Raw genomic sequence first — 20,911 nt, 5'->3', positions numbered from 1 at the left:
GCTGAATGTATATCTTGACAAAAGTAAAGTAAGCCACAAATATTCAGACACATGGGAGCTAGTTTGAGAAAATCTGGGAAAAAAAGATACAGCAACACTTGTAATTAGTCAAAAGGTTTTAATATAAATAAATAGAAAGTTAGGAAGCTTTGAGAAAATTTCAAGAGAACACATTTACATCATGACAACACTCTGAAATGATTAAAAGGGGGAAAAATGACTTCTATGAAGAAGTTTTGTCAGGTTCAATTTCGGTAGTTTCATTAAGTGCTTACATTCAAACTCTGGTTATTTTAAATACAAACAACTTAAATAGCCTTTATAGTCAAGCTTCATACTACACACTGAGACTGTAGACACAGAAGATGCAGATAACATTGATGCTACACTGTTAATAAACAATCTTAGCGTCTACATAAAAGCCTGCAGCTCTTTGTGTACATGTATCACACAAGGCGTGTTAAACGTTTAAAAGTACTGTACAGGATAAAGAGTGCAGTGCATCCTTCAAGAGGGAAAATTATAGTAAGAAGCTCAGCTCAGATATTCTGATGTGAAGACAAGGCGAATAATCAGAGCTGCTATTGAGTTTCAGTCCACATACAAAAAAACACTTTAGTGCTTCTCACAAGACTCAAGACTTGATCTCGATGACCTTGATGAATGGGAGCGGCTTGTTGGAGGAGGTGGACAGCTTGAACGGTTTACTGACAAGGCAAAGGCATTTTATCATACTTGGCGCTTCCCGTCTTTACCAAGAAAAGTTCCGTCGAACAAAAACTGAAAATTACCTGTATACAATTTGTGGGTTCTGCTCAGATGAAAGGTAGGAAGTGGTCTTTTGTCCTCCCAGGAAGTAATCCATCTGGTCGTGCATCTCTCGGTTCTGCACACAGGACGACGTCGCGTGTCACATAACAGAAGACAAAACGAGCTTCCTCAAAAGAGACAATAGCTTCATTTTATCTTTCACGTATCAGCTCCCTTGGCAGCTGCATTTTGTTTTATCCCCTCACAATCATCACGTCATCACTTTGAGTCCAAAGCAATAAACTGAGTTTTGTTTTTTTGCCAGAAGAAGATCGGCATCCTCACCTCAGCTTCCAGGAAAGCCACTTTCTCCTCCAGCTCTTTGATGACGCGATCCCGCTCTTGGATCACCATGCGAGAGTTCTGAAGCTGAAGCCGAGCACACAACGGGATCAAACACTGACGCAAATACCAAGACGTGCTCTTTGCCCCGAATGTTGCAACGTGGGGCTCGTCCCACCTGTTCAATCATGTGTCTGACTTTCCTCTGCTGGCTTTTGAGCATGTCATCCAGATGGTGAATCTTCTCTTTGAGAATGGCAACTTCCTTTTCCAACTGCTCTGCCCTGAACAAATACACACAAAATAAACGGTGAGTCAGAGGGCACAGGACTTGACTTGAGTCTGACTCCAAAACATCAAATTGAGGACTGCAAGATCTGTCAATCAAATGTTGACGCATAACCAAATCAAATGTGATGGAGAGAACCAAGCTTGGTTGCCAAATTTGGATTTGTAAAGCACTGTTAATGCTGAACAGATCCCTGTACACGGTGGTGTGTTGCATCACCTTGGATTTGAGGTCAGCACAGCTTTTCAGTAGAAGACAAAGGTCAGGCAGTGAATCTCGGCTTGTCACATTGATTACGTCGTTGAAAGTCGGACATTATGGCACCTCACACTTGAACAGAGTACGTGTATGTATGGTATAAACAGTGGGGTAGTAGGAGAAAATGTGTGTCGTGGTCGTGAGAAACGATGGCGCAGTACGTGGAGAAAATGGTGAACCCCACTAATGTCCATCTGGAGCCATACATTGAGTTGTGCTGTTTTTCTGAACCATATGGCCGCGTTTATGGACCTTTTGTACAGATCTTCTGTTACCCAACAAATGACACCAGCACTAACCCCAGAATTAGTTTCTAGCCCTCTAAAAGTCACTTGTTCCCATGTTCTAATGTTTCAAAGAGGCCATAAAATTAATGGTGCAAGTGTTGAGGGCTGCGAAAATTCCCCACCTCTGCTCTCCCTTGGGGCCCTCCTCTCTGATCTGGCGTAGCTCACGCAGTTCCTCTTCACGTTCACGAATTGACTCCTTCAAGGCGGCACTCTCCTTCTCCATGCCCCCCAGTAACCTCTGGAGTTCGTCGATGCGCTGATCCTTCTTCTCGACGTCTTCCTTTGTGCTTTTCAGTTTGTCATCTTGGTCGCTCAGACGCTCCCTCAGCATGTTGCTTTCAGCCTGGAGCGAGATTTTGTAGCTTATGGCTTTGTAAATATACATTTTTAACGACACTGCGTACTGAGGCCTAGTTACATTTTTTTTTTTTTTTGGTGGATTACAAAACCGGCTACATACAAAGCTTGTCTCTTGTGGCGATCAATCACTTCAAGATACTTCCTTGACACCAATTGCTGTACTATTTTCCTTTTTAGACAGGGCTTTGGTGGCATATTGTGGCATCTTAAAGTGTTTCAGAAAGAGCCCAAAAAGGTCAATAAGGTAGTTTTGGGCTCTTTTTGACAATGTATGTGAAACCTTTCATGGATTCATTTTTCCAGATTTGATGAGATCAGTCAATCTCAATGTGCCTTTGCTCATCAATGATCCTGCTTGACCTAGTTATCTATGTAAGGTTAGCAAGTCACCTGCAGCCTCTCTCTCTCCTCCTGGTGCTTCTTCTCAGCGTCTTGCAGCTGCCCATACAGACGCTTGCTGACTTCTCTCAGCTTGGCCCTCTCCGTCTCGTCGTCTGCCTCCTGACAGATGGACCAAAACGATGACGACAACATGAATACTTGTTCAGTGACGTCATGGGAAATCCTGTCCTCTCGGGGGAATCGAGTGGTGTGGGTTCGGCACAGGAGAAACCAGGCGTGTTGTTATTGTTGCGCCACTCGTTACGCTCCTATTTCTGCAATCGTGTGGTGTGTGAGTCACCAAAACGTAAATGGGGTAATGGTGCAAAAATAATGAGCGCAAACACGACTTTAACGATCAAGACGAAAGGACAAAGCATGGATGGAATGCAGGGACAATAGGGAGGGCCTGAAAACAAAGTCAAGGAAGGACACTGTGTTCGAGCAGCTTTTCCCCTTAGGTGGTCCGTGTGTCTTTACTCTCATTTTAATCCTATCTCATATTCAGTTACAGTCACGTCTCTGTTTGCCTCACCGTTACACTCTCGATACCTCATTTCCTCAACTGCCTCTGGGTTTAAATGTCTGGAGTTACCTTCACTAACATTGTCTCAAAAGAAAAAAGAAGAACACACTCACCTGACCCTCACTTTTGGTTCCGCCTTTCTGGCTAGAAGAGGTCATTTTCTTGAATGGAGATGAAACTTTCCACCCGTTAGTGTGAATCTGGACACAGAAAGTGACCAGAGGCAAAGTTAAACACAGAGCAGGATGTGAGGGAACGATTGAGTAGGCGCCAATATATTTTTTTAACATTTCAATTTCTGTCAAGTTATACTTCAAGCTGGGCGAGGGTTGAAGGCAGCAATTTAATGTGGCACTACATTGGAAGCTCATTAGTGTATCAAAAAAATGCAGCACTGAATATTGAGCGACCAAGAATGTGTTATGTCACCCGTATGGTACCAACTTGAGATGCTTGGAACTCTACTTGACCGGGTACTAAAAAGAGTATCAGAAACTAGCTGTTTTTGCTCATTAATGCTGGACACTGGGTAACGCATGATACGACATGAAGGTACTTTGCCAACGGTAACGAAAGATACAGAGATTGTGTGAAACCATGCACTGCAGAAAAATCAAACCAGCGCCATGCGACGGGCCAGAGTTGCCCACCTTATTTTTCGATGCCATCTGCTCCCGCAGTGTTTTCAGGCAGTACCGCACCTGTGTGAAATGCAAACACATTGTGTGAGGCCTGTTGCCTGTTGGTTTTGGTGTGTAAACAAGATAGCGGCGTGACATAACACACTAAATAGGAAACACGGATGCCGCTCGGGGTGTGACGGAGAGAGAATGTTGACAATTGATTAGACGCTCGCGTCGGGGAGCGATGGCACAGCGCTAAGGAGACTGACCTCTTGTATCTGTGAAACCTCATCTGACAGCATCTTCAGACTCTGGCTTTGTTTATGATTCTCTTCTCTGCGAGCCTCCAGATACACCTAGAAAAAAAAATGTAACAAAAGTCATTGTGAGCACATTCACGGTGACTTCAGCCGATGGCTAACGTTTGCAACCAGATCATGCAATAATCGCACAAACGATTTCTGTGAAACTCTGTGAAGCGGCAGTGGATGTTACAAATCCAAATAGAAATGTGCACACAGGTTTTTTTGTTTTTTTTTTCCCTTTATTGATTTGTACTATAAAAGCTTTTAAACTGTAGGTAACCATTTTGGTTGGTTTATTTGTTCAGTCATTGGCTCGATCTGTGGTTGGTAGGTTGATTATTTGTTCATCAGTTTTTTTTTTATTGGTTTGTTCATTACTTCATTCGTGTTTGTTCAGGCCTTTGTTTATTTTCCATTGGTTGTTTTAATTTTAATGTGCAACTGTGAATAAAAAGCCTTTGTTTTCAAGTGAAAAAGTGTCACAGCCACCTTGATGACCTCCACTTGCTCCTCTGTGGTTTTGATCGGTTCTGGCGGCAGAAGCGTCCTCTCGTCGGGGGGCTGCACCAGCGCAAACGCACGTCCAACAGGCTGGAGATAAAGACAGCGCATTCAGAACATTGCATGAGCGTGAGCACGACGGGTGTGTTTCCAAATATCCGCAGATGTGGATGAATAAAACACAGATGAGGTCAGCTGGGAGGGGCTGCGGCGTGTTTGGGATCGATATTGCAAAACAACACTTGGAGCAAAGTCACTCAAACTATTCAATCGGAATCTGAGTTGAGTCTTGGGCAAGGCACATTTCTTCATGCTCCCACTGGAAAGAAAATGCACGTGGTAGAAAGGGAAGGACACACACACGCACACACATGCACGCACGCGGGAAGAGGTTACGCAACAATCTGGTGCAACTTTTGTGTTCATCTTGGTGGAATGGCCAATTTCTCATGAAGTCCTGAGCGTTAAATAAAAGGGAACCTCCTTTGATGGGAAGCAGATGTCTCTTTATACACACAGACAAACACTTGACCAATATGGAAATTTGTAAGTTATCATTCCAAATACATTACACGAAGTGGACATTTGTCATCCGCACTGTGAATAAGTAAACCACAATTTAGTATCTCATTAACTGGGCTGCGAGTTAAAGCAATAGAATCTGACCTGGTCTGGTAAACAAACTGAATGTTTCAATTGGATTTTCCACGTTACGTTTACATTGGTTCAAAATATGCAACATGAATCCGGATATCATGAGGAAATCTGCTTTGACGGCCTGCAGCAGTACATACTGTTTATACATACATACACTATGTACATTGTCACTGTACATTCCAAATAAAATGGAATAAAATTTGGCACAAATGTTATCTAAATTAATTTCAGAGCACTGTACGGTTTGGGTTCAAATGTGATATGGAATAATATTAGTTATATAAATTATAGAATAATACATGGCCATAAAACATTTGAGCAAATAATTAAAAATAAATTAAAATGCAAAAAAATTATAATAATTAGAATATATAAAACCAGGTTAAAAACAAGCAAAACCAAAAATATTGTGATAACAATACCAAAAATAAAATAATTAAAATTTAAGTTAAAAAAATTAAAAAACTAATAAATTTAAAAAGTTATAACAATTGATATAAAATGTATATACTATAGCAAAATATTAAAACGTAAAACTTATAATGTACAAAGTAAATGATTCGAATTAAAAAGGGAAAAGCGTGCAAACACGCACACAAAAATATTCATGGATTCATCAATGTGTGGAACATGACCAAAATTGAAAGAGATCATTCTTGGAAAAATATTTACTTATCATCAAAAAAGTAGGCTGACTTATCAAAAACTACACACAAAGTGACTCAAACGCAGTATGAAAACATACTTTATTCCTTCTTAGTGTAAGAGTTCACGCATGCTTAACAATTGAATTTCAGAATCATACCGCGGCCTCTCCACGACACTCATCTTGAGTGCAGTAAGTAGACACCCAAAAAAGTCTTACCTTATCTCTTTGCTGCCGCTCGGAACTGCGAGTCGTTGGGCTCTGCTCGTGCAGTGTGAGTCGCAGTCGCCTGCACCCCTCCTGGAAAAAGCAAAAGCAAGACTGAACAGACCGTTATGTGATGCTGAGTCCCATTGGCCACTATTTCCAAAACAGAACGGGGAAAAGTGAGTCACTAAGTGGAGAAGTGGAGGGAGGGAGCAGGTTACCGATGGGCCGGGGGTGGGGGCTTCAAACGTCACAAGGGGAAGTGAAGTTATTTAAGGCTGCACAGAGACGCACTGTTTGCCTTTAAATTGAGTACTAACGACGTCATCGTCACGGAGGCAGATTTTGGAGAATGTGGACGGAAAGATTTCATGCCAGGCATGGCAGATGGTTTCCACGGCAACAAAGCCGCACAGTAGCCATAACTAACAAAAATAAAACTCGCTTCGCTACATATAGCACACACATTGGCTGACAACTCAAACTTGACTTTTCTTTCAGTTCTCTGAAGGGAAGTCATTTTGCCAGGAAAAGCCTCTGCCGGGAAGTGAAAAGGGCGCGTTTGTCCCAGTGCAGGGAAGCCTAATTGATGCCCCCTGCGTGTGTGTGTGTGTTTGTGTGTATGCTCCAGATGCGAGGGAGGAGGTCAGCACCATTATGTAAGACATTCCAAAACAACAAGTTGTATTCTGGTGTCTTGACATCATGCCAAATAGGAGACACACACATAACATGCAAAACGAAATAAAGGCCTGCACTGTTGTGACTGCAAAACTTGCACATGCGTTATCATTTACATCAGTGTATTTATATCCAATCAATTGGTGATGCATTAAAAAAAAAAAGTTCACACTGTACGTAATGTCGAGCTGTGGTATTTCATGGGTGTTAAGCGTGATGATTTCAGTGAATGTGCGTGTAACTTCATTTGTGTGTTCCCACCATTGCTCTTGTACACTATTTTCATGTCTGTCACTAACTAACCCTCTCTCAAAAGGTTTACAGACATAGACCAATTATTTCCCAAAACAATAGGCCTACCTACATGAGAAACACTGCAGTTGCTTCCATTTGTTTTAGTCTATTTCCATAAATTTGATAAGTACAGTTTGCTTGTATTGACATTTTTCAATGTCATGCATTTGATCTCAAGTATGTTTAAAAAAAAAAATCTTACATCCAAGCACAATGTTTATGTTCAAATGCGACATAATGTCACAGAGGCTAACAAAAAACACCTGCTATGCATTTTAGGAACAAAACTGTTGAACATTTAGGTTTACTACATTACTACATCTTATTGTTGGTCATTATGGTGGCACTTGAAGAGGCAAGTTTTTTTTTTTAGGTGGTGTTTGGTGTAGAAAGTTTGAGAACCACTGGTTTAACCTTTAAAGAATGGTTGAATTCTACTGTTTCTATTCTGGTGTGTGGTGGGCTGCTATAGCAGCAAAATTAGATACAAAACTCCATCCCCATTAACTATGGTTACACCAAAAATAAATGTGTTTTCCACCAAGTTCCGTTCCGGTGTTCTTTTGGGCTTTCATGCCTGTTGGAGATTAAAGTAAAACAAACACTGGTCAGTGAATACAGAGAAAGAACAATGCAGGAGCAGATGAAATAACAAAAAGGGTGTGAGGAAGGCCTCCTACAGTTTGATAAAACAGAAGTCTGAAAAATCTTTTTTTTTTTTTTTTCGATCTGGCCTACTCACATTACATCTGAACGCTCTGATGGGCCATTTGGGTGGCGGGCGCTCAATGAATGGGAAAAAGAGGGAAACAGTGGGACAATTGTTGGGAAGATATTACACAAGCCAAGAGGGAAGCTATTTACACATGCACGTAAGTGCCAACAGCCGTAACACTACACAGCCTCCTTTGGACAGACAAAAGGAACAGTGGAACAAACCTGCACAGAAATGGAAAAAAAAAAAAAAAAAAAACACACAAACACAAGGTGTGCCAGTGTAAACACTGACTCCATAAGAGGGCAGAAACATGAGCCTGCACACACCAACAAATGGCACAAAAGATGCTGAGGTCCATGCAGGCGGGCTGCCTGGAGGCTTTGAAAGCCTACTGAGACACTTTGTGCTCTACTTTGGAGGTGGAGGCTAAGGCTGAATTGTGTGAGCACAAGGAAAGAAATCCCCAAAAGTACCTGCTGCATTCCACACATTACAGTACTTCTTTTTGTGTGTGTGTACTAAATCACTGTCTCCGCCTCCTCCTACTCTCCTTTTCTACCTGCAGCACAGATGGAGGCAATATGAGCCGCGAGGCTTGCGCGCTTACACTTTTATGACCAGTGAGGAACATTTTTTCCCCCCTTATGGAGCATGCAATCTTGCCTCCCGCATGTTAAATAGGTTAAGTCCACACTATTGATTTCGAAGAAACAGTGACAGGATTTAAGTGTTATTATAGAACAAAGTACAAGAGTGCAAACAGTGACTAGTGATAAGTACACATTACGAGCTTCATCCCCAGCTGCATGGAGTGTTTTATCCTTGTATAGTTGTCACAAAAAGCAATGCTTATCGTCGCTCCTTTTTCTTCACATCTGCAATTACGGTGTTGTAAAGTATTCTGTACATACGTAATTAGGCAAAGTGGGGCTGAAACGAGTCACGATTCATCAAAAATAAGTCAAAAGTCAAAGCAAAATGTCTGCCTCAACGCTTGCTGGTGATCATTTTTCAACACATGCTCTAATGTTACAGCTGACTCACACAAAGACGGAAAAAATAAGGTGGTGCAATGGCGGCAAACAGAGGGAAGCAGTATTATTTCACACTTAGCAAAAAGGTTGAAAGAAAAAATGCAATGTGGGGTGTCTCAATAGGTAAAATGAATAATAATAATAATAATAATACAAAGTAAGCACTTTCATCCACGAGCTGCTTTGGCGAGACACACTACATACACATACACACATGCAGACTGGCTACCGGTTAGCTAGTTAAGAGCCAAGCGCTAACAGAAGCTTGCAGTAGCCAACTCTTTTAACTCGACACTGTCATTCGCCAGACTACACCTTTTAAAGTCATACACTCAAAGTCACAAATATTACAGTATGGAACCCTGAATTGGATAAAAAGGCAACGTGGTCGCCAGCCAATAACAGGGCACATCGAAAAGAAAAAAACATTCACAAACACATTCAAACGTCGGGGCAATTTGGAGTCTTCAATTGACCTATGTTGACATCTTTTGGGGAAGTTGGAGGAAACTGGAGGAAACCTGGAGACGGAGAACATGAAAACACCACAAAGGCGAGGCCGGATTCGAACTCTGGTCCCAGAACCAACCCCCTGTGCTATATTGTCTGGTAGATAAAAATACATCAGTGCAATACACAACTGTAAGTCCAGTAATGACAGCTACATTCTGGTCATTGTCCCAAAGGTAAACAATTGTATATTCTGTAAATTAGTGTGTCTTTTGATAAGTGCGTGCTTACATTTGTGTTTTCACCTCCGCGCAGAAGACTGTGAGATGCCTAATTGATTTTCATCATCCCTGTGACGGTGACAAAGGTCAGTTCTATTCTCCTTTGTACATACTGTACAGTATTCATGCAGCTCGTCATCCAGTTCACTCTCAAAGTACAAGGTTTTTGTCTTTTTAATTATTTTTATCGTTCTTGTGTGCTACGAATTCCCACTTTTAAAAAAAGGAATTCCCCTGTTGCAGAACACAAACAAAGCCTTATTCAATTCCATTACTTTTTAATTGAGTTCTTTCAACATGTTTTTAAATGGAGTGGCACACCTGTACAAGTTCCTGACACTTCCCAAAACCTACTGTCTCCAAATTGGACTCAGTCAAAGCTGAGAGTAATAGCTTTATTGTGCCTGATGTCAATGGACATCAAAAGACATAAGTTATAAAAACAAGTTTTTAAATCGGTGATGAAAACAGCAAAAATCCAATAATAGAATGGGAATCGGAACTAATTACAACATAGGAAAGTGACGCATACATGACTGACCTGCAATGGCCTCTGACAGTAAATGCACGAAGTCAACTCGGTTTGGTCTTTTTTTCATGTGTGATGTAAAAAAAAAGATGGCTTCTCAAGAACACGCAATAATGTCGCTCTGCACATCATCACAGTTAATGGCGAGGACATTATGTGGTGGATTTCTTTGACTGTCAAGAAAGTCAATCGGCATCTCCCAACAGGTTGTGGTAGACTTGTAACTTTTACGAATATTTGGGAAACCTTATGGTGCTTACTTACAGGAGACAGAGAAAAGGTTAGTAGACCTGAACTCATCCAGTAAATGGGCCTGAACAGAGTGGAGGAAACAAATGCACGCGTAGGTGGTTTCTCCTCATCCATTTGGTATTTTTCCCCATCGTGTGTCACTGTGTGTTGCAACTGCCTGCGCTTAGCATGCAAATATAGGCGTATTTCCTGGTTTGTGCTCGCATCAGCCTGACTGAAATGCGACAGTCACATAAATTCTAATCGTGTGTGACTGTGTGTTGATGCTCTTTGCACGCGATGACTTTTACAGCACAATAAAAGTCTCAGGGCAGATTCAGAGTCACATCACAGCATGAAAAGTGGACACAATAATCCAGATGCGTTGGTTACAACATGAGGTGACGTGAACCAATATGGCGAAAGTGTCGCTTCATAAGCTTGTAACGCACAGCGCGTCCTGACTGTTAATTATTAAACCACCAGGAGTGATAAGGCCCATTTAGGTGACGTGCACAGACACCCGTGCTCATCTCCCAGCTTGCCTTCAATGCGTCCGAGTCGTCTAAACCTGTTAAGAAGACGCCGCACGTTTGCCAATCTGAAGGCCTCGCTGGCCGTTTGCGCTAATTCTTAACTCACAAGTCACAGGGACCCCCGGGGGAGGATTAAAGTTTAACAAGTAAAGCCTGCTGAAACAGACCATACATGATGTTATGTAACTGTAAAAGTTTGAAAATAAAAAAAAAAAAAGTTAGATCCAGATCTGATCTGGATTAAAACTACAACATTAAAAGTGCTGCTTGGTGGATTCAGATGTTTGTTATCGCTGTCAAATGGAATTTGGTTTGTTGTGTTTGGAGGACATTTGAATCAGGATTAAAACTGACCTCCCTTTTTTTTTTTTTAACCGTTAGGTAGACCTTACAGGAAAACAACAGATTGCAACCTGATCGGATGAGACTTGACATAAGACCATCTGAACGCGTACTGTGTGAGATTCCACGATCAATTTGTAATCACTCCTATCTGCGTCGAATCCAGACTGAATTTGGTGTCACCATTAAAGTTGTGTGATGTCACATTCCCAAGGCAAACATGGTTGGGATTTTTTTTTTTTTTTTTTGCAGTAAAGCATATAATTACATATTCACTTTACTAATTTCATCAATAAATGCAATGCATGCAAATAATACCAATAGATTGGTGAATTACGATCATTTAATTAAAAAAAATTCCATTACTTTTGATTTGATTGTTTACATACATGGATTATTTTACTTAAGGGGTATTACCTTTAGACCATTTCAATTGGCAGATAAACAGGTGTTTTTATTTTAAATATTAAACAAATTAAAATGACTACAAAGCCATCATAGAACACAAACGAGTAAGGAAAGATCCAGATTAATAATCAATGAAGAAGCACACACAAAGCTGAAGTACACAATTATGACTTTTCAATGGCTTCAAGTTCCAATGGTCAAGTGTCTCACCTTGTCATATTGTGGTTTTCGGATGTCCTCCACCGTGCACAAACTTCCGGCCCCGCCGTTCATCATCATCATCATGCCTCTCATGTACAAATAATAAATAGATAGTCGACTATAAATAATAAATAAAGAGAAGAAGCTAGTCCCGGTAGCGGCAGCTGCCCTCGGAGGTCTGAACACTTACACCGGTTGCTTCTTTTTTTTCCCCGAACACAATCTTGTTAGGTCACCACAGGGACACGCCCACTCTAGCCCAAATGACCAAATAAGGAGACGAGGAGGCTGGAAGAGGAATGGACAGACAACGATTAGAGAAACTGCTCCGTCGTGGCTTCAAACAACACGAACACTTTGGGACATTTTGTACAGTATTGAGAATTTTTATTTCATTATTTTTATTTTTGAAATCTACACTTTTGTATGTCGGTAGGACAATTAAGTTTGGTTGATTTGATGAGTTATATAGTCATACAAATTGGACAACTATTTTCATCATGATCATTTTATGAACATTTATTTCATTTTAGTATGATTTTATTTGTATTAGTATTATTCTCGTTTTAAAGTTTTATTCCGGTGGCTCTGTGTAAGCATATATCTGTACTACATTACAATACTCCTAGGTGACCAAGAGGCACACATCAAAAAAAGCAGCGCTTTGTCCATAAAATTAAAGCAATAGGATTTCTTTACATTCTATTTATTTGTTTACATGTACCCAGCTAGACACAGGACCTATGACTTTTTACAAAGTACCATTACCAACAGTGATTCAGCAAAAGATCACTGGGGTATAGTTGACTGTACTCATTAAGAATTTTTCACCTTTGCAATATCGGCCCAGGGTATCAGATAGTAATTCAGAGATGATAGTCCATGCATTTGTAATCTGCTTTCTTGTTTTGTCTTCACATGTCCAGTATAAAAAGGCTGCAGTTAGAACAAAACAGTGCAGCAAGACTCTTGACAAGCACGAGAACATTTGGTCGTACAGTAGTTACTTCGATGCGATACATGGTTTTGTGAGTTATTCATAAACGATTACATGGCTGAGCACCCTGTCTCGCAGACGTCATGGTACTGTGTGCGCCATCCCAAAAACTACACTCGCAATACACTGGCCTGTCTGTGAATTTGAGTAGTAGAAGGATGTCTGCAAGTGCTTTAGCATTTTCGATTCAGGCTTCAATATTCTAGAATGCCCTACCTGTGGATATTAGTGCTACTACCTCACTAGAAATGTTTTAAAAAACTGACTTGTGACTCATTTCTACTGTCCTGCATTCAGTTAAAATCATGACACACACGTTTTTAGGTTAAAGTCTGGAACGGATTAATGGCATTTCCATTCATTTCAATGGGGAAACTAACTTGAGATGTGAATGTTTTAAGGTATAATTGTGATCACATTTAACTTGTATCACAAGACAAAAAAGACATTTGGCACGTTTTTAAAAATGACATCAAAACAGATTTGTCCGGGCAACATTTTGTTATACGTTGCTTGTTTTGGATGTCATGAAACTGAGTGGATGTACCAAATGAAGTGTTTCTTGGCGAGATAATGTCGAAAACAGACCACACAGTGTTCAGAGTTGCCACATCCTGTATGTGTTTGTTAATACGTAAGTCACAGAGCACCTGGCCCACGTTATTGTCCGACGCAACCCAACGTAGACCATAAACACGCAGTACAGGTCAGAACTGAGTTTCTTTCTACGGTCGGCAAGTTTTGTTTCTCTGGGTGTTTTGTTTGGAGAACTCCAACTGGAATATAAACACAGTCTAATCTAGTTAAATTTGAAGCCGCAACTGAGTAAGCAGTCTTGAAAACTAGAACAGTTTTTAATAAAATGTGAATCCAGGCTTTTTATGTTTGTATTGTAGGCAAGTCTGTAGTTAGGTACAAGATAACATTCAAAAAGAGAGCAAGCTTTGTTCTGTTGCCCTTTATCTGATTCCAAGTGATCAAGATGGGTGCTGACTTTCAATGAGATCAAGACCTGAATGAAATTCGCAGTCAACAAAGAGGGAATGACGCTAAATGAAACTTAAAACAAACTCACAAAACACCCAGAAAATGATGCAAATGGGACCAATATATTTTCCAAGACATGACATAATCTAACCTGCAGGGTTTCATGTGAAAGGTATGCAGCTGAGAGCAGACTGAGATAATGAGCCCAACAAATGACATCATAAGGCAGACGCTTGCAAGTAGCACAGTTACCAGAAATGTCTGTTTTGTTTTAGCCGTCCTAAAACAGACAAAGAACACACAGACAGCTGATGTTTTGAAGATGGTGAAATGTGAGAAAATCACTAATTCACTGATTATGATGTAAATCAGTAACTCACTGATTATAATGTCTTTCTCACTTGTCCATTCTGAAAACCTCAGTTTCTTCGACTGGGGAACAAAAAGATGTGTCAGCAAAGTGTAAAAATGTACTCCTATACAGGAGGTTGGATGGCTAGGCTTTATTAGAATGAGGTATGAATGTGGTTAGATGTTTGGCGGTGGGCAGAGGGGCTATAGGTGCAGAATGGCAGCCATGTTTTTATCAGACTTCAGCAGGCCAGCTATTATTGCACAAGTACCGCAATTACCCCCCCCCCCAAAAAAAAGTCAGTAGTGCACATGATACAAATGGGCATTTCCATTTTATAAATGTATGCCACTAACTAGAGGTTATGAAAAAGCTGTACATTTTCATTCCAAAATGCCACCGCCATGGAGAGGTAATGAGAAAGGTGCTTGCATTCTATGCCAGGGGTATGTATGACAGCATATACAGTGAAGAAAATAAGTACTTGAACACCCTGCTATATTGCTAGTTTTCCCACTTAGAAATCATGGAGGGGTCTGAAATGTTCATCGTAGGTGCACGTCCACTGTGAGAGAGATAATCTAAAAGGAAAAATCCACAAATCACAATATATGATTTTTTAAAATGATTTGTGTGCTACAGCTGCAAATAAGCATTTGAATACCTGATAAAACCAATGTTAATATTTAGTACAGTAGCCTTTTTTTGCAATTACAGAGGTCAAATGTTTCCTGTAGTTGTTCACCAGGTTTGCACACACTGCAGGAGGGATTTTGGCCCATTCCTCCACACAGATCTTCTCTGGATCAGACATGTTTCAGGGCTGTTGCTGAGAAACACGGAGTTTAGGCTCCCTCCAAAGATATTCTATTGGGTTTAGGTCTGGAGACTGGCTAGGCCACGCCAGAACATTGATATGCTTGATATCTTGCATGGGCTCCACTCCAATTGAGAATGACAGTCATGTTTAGCTTCTTCCATTTTCTAATGATTGCTCTAACAGTGGACCTTTTTTTCACCAAGCTGCTCGGCAATTTCTCCGTAGCCCTTTACAGTCATGTAGAGTTGTACAATTTTGTGTCTGGTGTCTTTGGACAGCTCTTTGGTCTTGGACCATGTTACAAGTTTGAGTCTAACTGTTTGTATGGGGTGGACAGGTGTCTTTATGCAGCTAATGACCTCATACAGGTGCACCTGATTCAGGATAATACATGGAGTGGAGGTGGACTTTTAAAGGTGGACTAACAAGTCTTTGAGGGTCAGAATTCTAGCTGATAGACAGGTGTTCAAATACTTATTAGCAGTTGTATATCACAAATCATAAAAAAAAAAAAAAATCATACATTGTGATTTCTGGATTTTTCTTTTTTGATTCTCTCTCTCAGAGTGGACATGCATCAATGATGAAAATTTCAGACCCCTCCATGATTTCTAAGTGGGAGAACTTGCAATACAGCAGAGTGTTTCATATACTTATTTTCTTCACTGTATGTACACAACCATCATTCAATTCTTTATGATTATGTTATCTTTAATGATAACGCTTCTCTGAAATGCTTGAGAGTTTAATTTGAATCTCATTTTATACAATTAAAATTGCTTCACCTGTGCCTCTTCTGGTGTTCTTGAAACAATTGTACCCTTTTTACAAAACTCTGCCAGAGTAATCAAACATGAGCACAACAGTGCTAAATAAAAGTCGGGCCATGAATTTCAAAATACGAGGAAGTAACTTGAAAAAAAAAAAAAACATCACGTGTTCAAATAAAGTGCTTAAATTCTGAATAATCCTTTAAAAAATAGATGATGCTTCATGTTTTCATAATATGGGTAGTGTCATGATCCAGCCGGTGCAGCCCTGGCTGCGTGGGTGCCCGCATGGTCGTGCTGATTGGGAGGCACACACCTGCGCCTCATGCTGGCCCCGGTATATATAGGACCATGGGGACGACTAGTCCGGCGCCAGATCGTTGCGGTTCATGCCCCGTTCCAGCATTCCCGTATCTCTGATCGAATTCCCATGTGCACCGACCTCTGCCTGTCCTCCGACCAACCCCGTAAGCCTGACTACTTTCATACTTCTGCCTGCGTTGATCAATCTCCCGTGTACCGACTCCTGCCTGCCCGCTGACCTGCTCTCTACGCCCGGCGCCCTGACTACCGCTGCTGCTGCACCTGACTGCCTGCCCGATCCCCGACCGTGGAACAATAAACATTTTTCCCGAATTACCTCTGCGTCTCCTGTGTACTCCTGCATTTGTGTCCTACCTCAGTTCCGATGGGTCATGACAGGTAGCAGAAAAATCATGCATTGTAAAACTGTATTATAAATTGGTCAGTTCATAGGTACAACTAGAGGACATATTTGGAGTGATTCTTGCAAAATATAAAATGGAAAACCTAACCTAGTGCCCGGGAATTCAAAAACTTAAATTTAAAGCAAATTGTAGCAAAATGGATGAATTGTGTTAACCAGACAGGTCTGGACATTGATGACTCCACTTGAATATAAACCAACTTGTGTTCTGTGTTTGAATAGTTTAGCCGCATTTGTTGATTTGTTTCTTATAAACAATAAATGGGGAAATGGATCCTGTAAAACAATGCTGAATGTGATTTTTGTAAACAACACTTGAGAAATAAACAGATAATGCAAAAAAGTGCTTCTGAACCATAGTGTGTTTTATACGTATGGCTGAAAATATTAATACTGATATTTAAAGGAGCAAGACATTCACAGAAATTCAATATTCATAGTTTGGCACTGTATTTATCTGTTGCCAGTAGCGGGATCCACTAAAATCTAAGAACCGTATGAAAAATACCTTTGCAAATGCTCACTTTGGATTCTCACGAATTCCTTAAACAATGTTTATTATCGTGTTGCGCCAGCGTTTGGCACATCTGCTTGAAAATCTGAAGGATTAACGTCAAATTCCAGTTCTGGCTTTCTAGTGTAGCGTCTGAAGTTCTTCCAGCTTCCTCCCACATTCGAAAAACATGTTTGAAAGGTTCATTGATGGCTCTAAAATTGTCTTTAGAATGTAAACGTGAGCCCGAATACTTGTTTGTACAAGCATTTTAATTAAAAAAAAATAAAAAAAGCCCGAAATGCATCATTACACATTCCTTTACACCAATAATCTGTACGATTCAATATAAAAATAAAAGGTTTTCCAAAAAAGTAAAACATCTGAGATAATGTACTTGCAAAAGTGTGCACACCCAGTTATAACTACGGATGTGGTTGTGTTCAGAACAGACCAATTCTATTTAAACACACACTTGCCACCATTAGTACCTCTGATGAACCTAAAACCTGATTCAGTTGTTTTAGTAGGCTTTTCCTGCCATTTTGATGTTACTGTACATCCGTGCAATAAGATGTAATGGTCCATAAAGAACTCCCGCAGCACCAGGAGCGTCTCGTTGTCCAAAAGTAGGGCAGTGAAGCATTTCTGAGCTATAGAGCACAGCAAAGGCCGCCATCATCAAATGGATAACATTCTCACGACACACTAACACAAAAAAATACTGTAACTCCAACGTGAGGCGTCACATGATGCCAAGCACATGCCAGCAATTAGACACACCCCTCTACAACAAACGAAGCGCCATCACAGATATGTAAGCCAGACTTCAAAAACATAGCAGGGTGACGTACTGCGTGTGCGGCATATCACTACATTTTACATTGTCTGGGAAATCAGGGATGCGATGGAAACTCCAGCCCCGCCCTCAGAAAAAATTTCCACTTTTAATTCAGAGTACACCTGCATAACAGGTAGTGTGCAGGTTTGGTTCCACTGGATGGGTGGTGGAGTATCAGCGACAGTTAGGACTGAGTGTGACGTCGTGAATACTTTTGAATGTCGTGTTTTGTTTTGTTTTGTTTTGTTTTCCCAGGGGTGGATTTGAGTAATTAAGCTTTATGGTAAGTACGCAAAAGGAAGCAAGTAACACGTGTTCGTAGAAGATTTTTTTTTTTTTAATTTCAATTCTATTTTAAATGTATATAGCGGAAATGAGAAAATCTGCCAACTACTGTTCAAGTGCCCCCCCCCCTTTTTGGGAGGGCTGAGGTGGGAGGGGTTGGGGGTGAGGATGTACCAAAAATTATTCCACCATTCATTTTACGATTTATTTTAAAGGATTGTTAGAGGCCATTTAAAGTGATAATTTCTTTTATTAATATAATTGGCTCTACATTTGTAAATTATATATATATATATATATATATATATATATATACACACACACACATTGTAGATTTACATGTACTGGTATGTTTATTTTTGTATGTATTGATTTTGTAATTTACAAAGAAATTAGACTGTCTTTTTCTCATTCTTTTATTGCTTTTATATAATTTGAGATTACAGATACATTTGTATTTAAATTTTAAAAACAATGATTTTGTTTTATTTCATCAAAAATATATTTTTTATATAAGAATGTATTTATTGATACTGATTTCTGTAGTTTTAATTGGTGGTTTAGGATTCATTTTCATTGGCATTAATTTTGTATTTTTAGACTAAGAAATTAAGACATTATGGAGAGAAGTAATGTGGGCTTCCTGCAAGATGCTGCCTTTCATGTCTGTTTAAAAAAGGAGAAAAATCAAAGGTTTGTATAATTTTAGCCTGAAATCAATGATTTACAGTAATCTCATTCTTCTGGTTTGTCTCAAAGAAACCGGATCAATGATTGTGTTACTCAATCGCGACCTGTTTCCCAGAAGTTCTCAGTGTGCATTCAGTAAGATAAGTGGAAACCTTAGAAGCTTTTATCACAGAAACAAACAAACAAAAAGAAAGAAAGAAAAGCATGGAAATCATCCCTACTAACAAAGCAGAGCTGGACAAGAATCATGTGGACGAACACGTACCCTTTAAATGGGGACAGCAGACCAAGGGAATTTTTGGGGCTGGGCGGGGGATGTTTCCGGAATACGTGAACCAATCATAATAAACGGAAACAATGGAGACCCCAGATCAGAACAATAGAGCGGAGCCTCCAAAGTCGAAGGCTGGAAAATGTGCAACAATGCAACAAAATTATCTTCAAAAATCTGCTTTAAAAGGAGCCAACCAGCGTGGGCAAAGACGAACATACATGTTTCGTTAGTGTCCACTGACAACTTGGGGTGAACTTTTTGGCCATAATTTCAATGTTTGGCACAAACACAAATCTGCTCTTCACCTGAAGAATGCCATGACGGCAGCAAATGATGGCGCTGGCGGCGTGAGGATTTTGGCTTCTTTTACTTCCCTTGGAACTTTGGCCTTAAAAAAAGGCAGAGAGAATAATGAATGGCTGTGGACACATGTATGACCATATCAGCAGTTATTTTTACTTGCCCTCTCAGTCCACCCTGTCCCTTGTACCAGTAATATTATCATTGGAAAAGAGCTCAAATTATTTTTTTGTTGTCTCATTTTTACATAACAAAAAACCCACCATTCAAACAGGGGTGTGTAGACTTTGAATCCATTCTAGACATTAACATTAATAAAGCTTTAAATTACTTAAGACTAAAATGTAATTTGGCATGCTTGAATTTACCAATTTGACAGGGGGGGGCGCTGAAATCAAACAAATACTGTATAACCCTTTTTAATATAAATGCCCATGGACAATAACTTCCTGATTTCTGTTTAATTTAATTTGAATTACTTTTCAATACTTTTGAAAATATTTTAATCATGTATTGTCACAATAAAAAAATTAAAAAAGAGCAACGGACTGCTTTGTTGTGATGATTAATTCAGTGATAGGTGGCACTCCCCCGCCCCCACACCCCAAAAAAACAAAGAAAACATAACTAAGTATGTAGTATGATTGGCGATTAATGGTATAAAAGGCAGTCAATAAAGGACTGGTAGTTTGATCTAAAAACACAGGGGGCACTGTGAGAGTATTTTAATGACTACTTTCTGCTTTTAATTTAATAGTTTTTTATTTTATTAGTTTTTTTTTTAGAATTATACAAACTAATTCAACCAGTGTCACTGGACAGACTGTTAGACTATCTATAGATGTACTGCACACAGTTTTTTTTTTTTCAATCTTTTAGACTAATGCATAGTTAACTGGCGCAAACAAAACCATTGTCAGTAAACACCTGTTGAGAACGTTGAGGCCTAAAAATGGAATTTGAAGTCGACATCAGCATGTGGAACGTGTGACTCATAAAGGTTTACAAGCTGAGAAAAAAATGTTTGTGACACCAACAAAACGACACACTCAGCAACCAGCGGCCCTGGCACATCACAGTTTAGTGATGACGAGACGAGAAAAGTGAGACCGTCAACATTCGGTGACATTTGACGGCTGAGCCTTCGGGGGCCTCACACCTGAAAAACAAACATGACCTGCAACAATACTGCTATCAACACTTGACTGTGCAATGTTGCGACGGGCTATGTTCATGATAATTGCAGTCTGGGGAAAAAAAAAAAACGTTTTATTCTGAAAATCGGGTGCGTCTGCCTGAGCAGCTGCACATACGCCAAACATCTCAGCTTGGTAGCAAGAAAGACACAAAAGTTATGAAAAAAAAAATCCTAGATAATTGAAATAATGGACTTTGGTGCACTTTTCTGGTTTTGTGTATAAAGTCCTTGCTCTTTCATTAAGGTTGTATATTTTCTATTCCAGACTCTTTTAGTCATTTTACAGGTGAGTTCCAGAAATTCAGACTCTTCCTAAAAAATTAATGCTTTGAACTTT

General features: G+C 40.0%; 1 protein-coding gene across 1 annotated transcript; it reads right to left on the bottom strand.

Annotated features, from left to right (window-relative positions):
- Positions 1–104: 104 nt before the first annotated feature.
- On the bottom strand, positions 105–12,044 carry tuft1a (tuftelin 1a). Its single transcript, XM_061819979.1, has 12 exons — positions 11,850–12,044; positions 6,148–6,228; positions 4,614–4,715; positions 4,089–4,175; positions 3,847–3,897; positions 3,310–3,396; positions 2,680–2,790; positions 2,049–2,272; positions 1,271–1,376; positions 1,096–1,179; positions 792–886; positions 105–707 (listed from the first exon to the last, which is right to left on the bottom strand). Exons 1-12 carry the CDS (start codon positions 11,931–11,933, stop codon positions 635–637), a joined length of 1,185 nt encoding a protein of 394 aa, XP_061675963.1. The 5' UTR covers positions 11,934–12,044; the 3' UTR covers positions 105–634.
- Between the last annotated feature and the right edge of the window lie 8,867 nt (positions 12,045–20,911).

The sequence above is a fragment of the Syngnathoides biaculeatus genome, chromosome 5 (genome assembly GCF_019802595.1).
Source record: "Syngnathoides biaculeatus isolate LvHL_M chromosome 5, ASM1980259v1, whole genome shotgun sequence".
In the NCBI taxonomy this organism is placed as follows: Eukaryota; Metazoa; Chordata; class Actinopteri; order Syngnathiformes; family Syngnathidae; genus Syngnathoides; species Syngnathoides biaculeatus.
This window is presented reverse-complemented; position numbering and strand designations above follow the sequence as displayed.